At 39.3% G+C, this 6,769-nt stretch overlaps 1 protein-coding gene across 1 annotated transcript in view; it reads left to right on the top strand.

Annotated features, from left to right (window-relative positions):
- Zmym6 (zinc finger MYM-type containing 6) overlaps positions 1-6,769 on the top strand; it is a 45,220-nt gene that overhangs the window by 20,925 nt on the left and 17,526 nt on the right. Inside the window, exons 8-12 of the mRNA XM_005353226.3 lie at positions 207-482; positions 1,027-1,177; positions 2,460-2,632; positions 3,887-4,031; positions 5,947-6,114. Of these exons, the coding sequence (XP_005353283.1) occupies positions 207-482; positions 1,027-1,177; positions 2,460-2,632; positions 3,887-4,031; positions 5,947-6,114 (913 nt within the window). The remainder of the gene's footprint in view (positions 1-206; positions 483-1,026; positions 1,178-2,459; positions 2,633-3,886; positions 4,032-5,946; positions 6,115-6,769) is intronic.

Below are 6,769 nucleotides of genomic sequence, written 5' to 3'. Positions count from 1 at the left end.
TGCTGGGATTAAAGGCATGCGCCACCATCGCCCGGCGAGTGTTTCATTTTTTAACCCTTCTGCTCTGGAAGATGTGTCATTGAAATTCTTTCTGTTAGTAAAATTAAAAAAGAATGTTTGTGGAATGACTATTAAAAAGAGAAAGTTAAAACAATTAAGTTATGTTATTTCTTACTCGGTAAAATCTTTGCTTTATATTCATTTAGAATGTGTTTAACAAGCCAGAGGGAACAAACTCTTCATTGGTACCCATATCTCCGGGCCAAGAGGTGATGAACACACCCTTGCAGCCTGCAGTGTCAGCAGGAAAAGGTGCCCCCGTCTCCTCCTTCAGTAGCCCCATCAGCAAGCCTGCAGCAGCTGCTCTGGAAACTCTAGCTAAACAGTCCCAGCAGATTGCTTTGACCCATACGTTCATGAGACTCAAGTGCCAGCACTGTAACCATCATTTTGCCACAAAACCAGAGCTGCTTTTCTACAAGGTAAAGAGACAGCATAAAAGAAATATGGGTAACCACCCAGTGAGAGCATTTCTGGTTTTTCATTTTCAACAGTTCCTTAGTTTGTGTTAACTTAACAACAGAAATTTATTTTGTGTATATTTGTGTATTCACGGCTATGGACGTGTCATGACGTGCAAGTGGAACGTAGTTTTCATGAGTTGGTTCTCTCCTGTTATATGGGTCCTGGGTCACACTTAGGTTGTTAGACTTGGCAGTGATGCCTTTACCTGCTGAGCATCTCACTGGCCTGAAAAAATACTTCTTAAAAGAGAAAGTTGCTGTTTAGTTAGATTTTTAAAAAAATTATTTTTAATTGTGTGTGTATGGGGGGGATTGGGTGGGTAATGTCCATGTGAGCACAAGTGCCTCCACAGGCACTGGATCCCTTGTAACTGGAGTTGTAGGCAGTTGTGAGCAACCTAACGTGGGTGCTCTGCAAGAGTAGTACACTCTTAACCAGTGAGCCGTGTTTCCAGCCTCTTTGTACTTAGAGCTTAATGATATCCGTTGTTTGTTTTTGCAGGGTAGAATGTTTCTGTTTTGTGGCGAGGTTTGCTGTGAAGAATACAAAAGGAGAAATAAAGTTATGGCTTTATGCGACTACTGTAAAATATATAAAGTCATCAAGGACATTGTGCGGTACTCAGGGGTTGACAAGCCATTCTGTAGTGAAGGTAAGGGGGTTCACTGTTACTTACACAGTATGGAAGAGAGTGTATTTACGATTTTTGCTTTTCAGAAACTTCTTTTGCTGGGCAGTAGTAGTGTGGTCCTTTAACCCCAACATTTGGGAGGCAGAGGATCTTTGGTGAGTTCGAAGCCAGCTTGGTGAATTCCAGGACAGCCAGGACAGTTACACAGAGAAACCCTGTCTCGAGAAACCAAGAACCAGAAACCAAACCAAATCAAAAAAACAAAACAAAACTCTTTTCTCTTTTACGAAGTATTACTTGGACATTTTTACAAGGTTAAATTTATGCAGTTTATACTTGCTACACCTTAAGATTTGTCCTGTTAAACATTTTAGTAATCTCAGCAAACAGAAACTATAATTAATGACATTAGTAGAGAAAATCTTGTTGTTGTTTTTTTGTTTTGTTTTGTTTTTGTTTGTTTGTTTTGGTTTTTTGAGACAGTTTCTCTGTAGCTTTGGAGCCTGTCTTTGGAGCCTGTGAGTTCAGGCTGGCCTTGAACTCTGCCTCCAGAGTGCTGGGATTAAAGGTGTGCATCACCACTGCCCAGCGAGAAAATCTTGTAAGTTTAGCTAAGACATCAGATTTTTTTATTTTTTGTTCTACCTATTTGTAAAGTATGAGTTCAAGCCTTTTGTTGCAACTTGATTTAAAATACAATACCTCTGATATTTCTGAATATGGATGGTTTAATATTTAGAGCATATTTAAATATTAATTTTTGTTTTGTGAATATGGAGATTATCCTATTATATAGAGGCAAAAAATTATGTCAGGAAACCAAACCGAGGTCATTCATTCATTCATTCATTCATTTTGTTTTTTTAAGACAGGGTTTTTTTGTGTAACTGCGTTAGCTGCCCTGGAACTTGCTCTGTAGACCAGGCTGACCTCAAACTCACAGCTCACAGAGACTGCTTGCCCCTGCTTCCCGAGTGCTGGGTTTAAAGGTGTGCTCCACCACTACCTGGCAAAACCCAGGTCTTTTGAAAGAGCCTCTAACTGCTGAGCAATCTCTTCAGCTTCCTTTTTTTTTTTTTTTCCAAAGAAGGCTCTAGTTGCTCAGTCTGGCCTTGAACTTCTTGAAGTTGGCCTTTTGTTGAGACTGCCTTGGAATTTCCTCCTGCCTCCACCTCCCAAATGCTGGGCGTAGAGACCTGTCGTCACACCTGGCTAGAAGTCAGCTGAAACACTATAGACACTGGCTTCACGCCTTGGAGCTAATGTGTGTTTGTCTTTCCCTTTTGTCCTTCCTTGTGTTCAGTTTGCAAGACCCTCTCTGCTCAAGACTTTGCAGAAAGATGGACAAACTGCTGCAAGATGTGCAGTTACTGCTTACAGACATCTGCAAATTTTGTAGAAAATCGACTGGAAGGCAAGCTCCAAGTTTTCTGTTGTGAAGAATGCATGTCCAAGTTTACAGCTCTGTTCTATCAGGTAACTAGGACATGTTCTTTGTCTTTCTGAAATAGGTGCTGATCATATTCAATTTAAAATATGTTCAAATAACGTGAGGAGAATGTGTGTTTAGAATTTAGGATTTCTGGAGGGCCTTTCCTCAATCCCATCCTGGTATTGGGGCTTGAATGTAGGACCTCATGCCCCCTAGACAAATATTCTTCGACTGAACTGTATCACTAGCTTGACATTTTGTTGTTGAGTAAGGATATGTGTGCATTTGTCTTCTCTTACTTATAAAATGTGATGACCTTGCTTGTAACTCTCAGGTTTGAAATTTACATAATGTCTTAAGTAGCTCTCCAATTCAGGTTACTCTAAGGAATTTAAAGTCAGACCTTGTCCTCCCTTCATAGGTCAAGGGACATTCTGATAATCTTACTGCTTTCCTATGTTTGAGAGGCATATGGTAACAGATATAATTAAAGGAGCAATAATAGAAATCTGGTGCTCCTTCCTTGTTGTTTTGTTCCCAGTGGCAGTCCTGAGAGATAGGTGCACACTGCCAGTCTGTAAGTAGAAGACTGGAGTGCAGAGAGGTGAGTAGCATGCCTGTGAGGAAGCTAGTAGATGACACTGCCTTGCACCCACAGTGCTCTCTCTAGTGGACTCAGTAGCTACTTAACTGCCTCACCCCATGTGTAATTTCCTTGTGGAGGAATATAATATGTTCTAACCATTATATGGTGAAGGGCCAATCACAGTGCTTAAGAAAAGGGTACTATGGGCTGGAGAGATGGCTCAGTGGTTAAGAGCACTGACTGCTCTTCAACTGCTTGGTGGCTTGCCACCATCTATGGTGTGATCTGATACCCTTTTCTGGAATAAAGGCATACATTCAGATAGAGCATTCGTATATATAAAATAAATAAATAAAATCTCACAAAAAAGGAAAAGGTTATTTAATTAAATATTTGTTAGAGTGAATCTGTCTTTATGACTCCAAAGCTCATATTCTTTCTCTGTATGTTCTTTCTTACTTGTATAAAATAAAACTTGTCTTTATATTCCCTCATTAGTAATTTTGGAAACAAAAAGAGCAACTTTTAGAAAGTCAATTTTTAGGATGCTTTATATGGAACAAATAATAGAATCTGTTTTTAACCACAGTATTTATTTCAAGTGGGAGCCTTCCATTTTCAGTAAACTAAGCAGCCGTTTTCATCGTGTCTTTGGTTTACAGTAATATTACCTTTTTATAATTGTAACCCTTCCTTGTCTTCTGCTCCTCAGATAGCCAGGTGTGATGCTTGCAAACGTCAGGGTAAGCTAAGTGAGTCCTTGAGATGGCGAGGCAGCATCAAGTACTTCTGCAACCTCTTCTGTGTCTTGAAATTTTGCCATCACTATAGTGTGAATGACCCAGTTCACAAAAAAGGTAAAGTGAAGCTTGACTCATGGGCTCTGTAGGTCAGTGCTAGGATAAGCTGTCAGCATCCACAGTTGAAGTACTGCCATACAAACAGAGTTGCACTGCGTGCAGGTAGCTGGATTTTTTAAAGTCTTCTTCAGGGCTCCTTAGTGACAGTCTGTTCTAGTTTGGTTTCCATTGCTGTGGTAACTATGCCCCAAAGCAGCTTGGAGAGGAACGGGTTTATTTCATCTTCCAACTCTCAGGTCACACTCCATCACTGAGGGAAGTCAGGGAAGGAACTCAAGACAAGGACCTAGAGCCAGAAACTGAACAGAGACTGTAGAGCAGTAGTGCTTACTGGCTTGTTCTCCATTGCTCCCTCAGCTTGCTTTTTTACACAACCCAGGACCACCTGCTCAGGAGTGACTTTACCCGCATGAATCATTAATCAAGAAAATGCCCCCACAGGCTTGCCTACAGGGTATTCTGATGTAGGTATTTTTCTGAATTGAGGTTCCCTCTTCCTAGATGACCCTAGCTTGTGTCAAGTTGACAAAAGGCCATCACATAATCCTTGAGAGAAAATTCTGATGCTTTTTTGCTGTCATAAATCAATCAGTCAAATATATATTTATTTATCTTATAGGAAAATTTAAGTTGATTGCTTTTGATTAAACTGTGAATATATGTAACTTATTCTAAGGGATCCATACTACTCAGTTATAATTAGAAATAAAAATTTAAAAAGAAATAAAAATTAAAAACAGGGCAAACAAAGGGAAGGATGTAAGTGTGTTAATATGGTGGCTGTGACTGGTACAGAATTTGATGCAGATCTTGCTTGCAGCTAAAGAAAAAAGAGAAACACATTAATTATTTCAGAAAAAAATAAAGTAGAACAGTTCTTTATGGGTATCAGAGTTTTTCCTGAAAAAGAAAATAACTTTACAAGTAGGACAGCTAATGTGTTCAAAAAATTTAGACTAGCTGTGAGGAATGTTCTTAAAGTCTTCACCCAGTCATATGTTCGAGTCAGAAACACTTGATATACCTGTCTTCTGATCAGAACCTCAAGTTCTTAATTGACAGACGCCACGTGCTTTTGCTTCTTGCAGTTTGGCTCTTACCTTGTACTCCCTTTTATATGTCTATTCTGCACTTTTGTACTGGCTAGTTCTTCCCTTGGACTAGTCAGGTTGGTAGGAAAATATTCATTTTATAATATAGTTGAAGTAAACCAATTGAAGACTGAGTTGGCAGAGGGAGGGGTCGAAGGAATGGGAGGGAAAAAGAAAGACAAATATTGTTTTGTTTCATATTTGCGTAAAAAAGGTGAACTATTGCAGGGAGAAAGGGGACAAGGAGGATTGAATGTAATTAGCATGAATATTAGCAAAATATGATAATATAAACAATATGAAAATGAAACTTATTCTTTTTAGGCAAGAGAAAAAACAGTGTTCCATGGAGGGACAGTGGCCTCATTGGCTTTGGGAAACTGTTGTGTTAAAGTTTTATTTGAGATAAGCTTAAGTGTAGGGTCTTATACCCACTAACAGAACTTCTAGTTATTCCTAACACCTGGCATTTAACCTGTTAGATATTAAAATTATTAGATTCTTGGAACATCTTATATGGGATTTAGATTGTCCTTTGAAGCTAGAGTTTTACAGAATCAGGCTCTTTTTAAGTCCCAGTGAACACTGACTTTATGACAAGAACCCAAACTAACATTACACAAAATTAGAACTTTGTATTGCTTCTTGAAAAACTGTTAAATAATTCTATTCCTGTGTTTTACCCTTTTATTTATACTTTGTCTTTATTATTTATTTTAATCAGCATTCATTTTATTCCTTATTTTTATGGAACAATTTACAAATTTGTATGTCTCCATTGTGCAGGGACAATGCTAATCTGTCTCATTACACTTTTTTAGTAATTGTGCTCCCAAAGTCAGTATCAGTAATTATTCCTAAAGCACAAAATGCTGTGACGACACTCCCTTCTCCAAGGATTCCTACAACACCAGTTATTACCAGTGTGATATCGTTGGCAAAAATACCTGCTCTCCAGCCCACCACGAACACTAACAGTGTTTTAACAGGTATGAGGCATTTGGCTAAGAGGAAAGTATTGCTTAGTCTAGAGTTTGTATTGGTAATGCCTTTCTTTATATTGTATGAGGAAATGGTGCCCCCACTATGTGGGGTGAGTGGCTAGTAAATGAAGAGGGATCTGTTGGAAAGGAAGGATGGGTATAGTTATTTTTTTAAAAGCTTCTAATGGGCTGTAGAGATGACCTAACAGTTAAGAGCACCTGCTGCTCTTGCAGAGGACCTGGGTACAGCTCTCAGCAGTTATATGGAGGCTTTATCTGTGACTCCAGTTCTAGGGAATCTGATGTCCCGCTTTGGGTTCCATAGGCACAAGGCACGCATGTGATGCACACACATTACCTGCAGTCTAAACACTCATACACATAAAATAAAATGAATAAACAAAAAGAATTTGAAAATTTTAATGTACCTGCCTGTGTGTGTCTCTCTGTCTGTCTATCTGTTGTGCATATATACTTACTTCTATATAGGTGGGTAGGCATGGAAGCCAGAGGTTAATGTTAGGTGTCTTCACCACTCTCCCATCTTGTTTTTGAAAATGTGAGTTTTGAGCCGGGCGATGGTGGCACACGCCTTTAATCCCAGCACTCGGGAGGTAGAGGCAGGCGGATCTCTGTGAGTTCGAGACCAGCCTGGTCTACA

This window comes from Microtus ochrogaster, chromosome 10, assembly GCF_000317375.1.
Source record: "Microtus ochrogaster isolate Prairie Vole_2 chromosome 10, MicOch1.0, whole genome shotgun sequence".
Lineage (NCBI taxonomy): Eukaryota > Metazoa > Chordata > Mammalia > Rodentia > Cricetidae > Microtus > Microtus ochrogaster.
The sequence above is the reverse complement of the archived record's forward strand: the minus strand, read 5'-3'. Positions and strand labels throughout refer to the sequence as shown.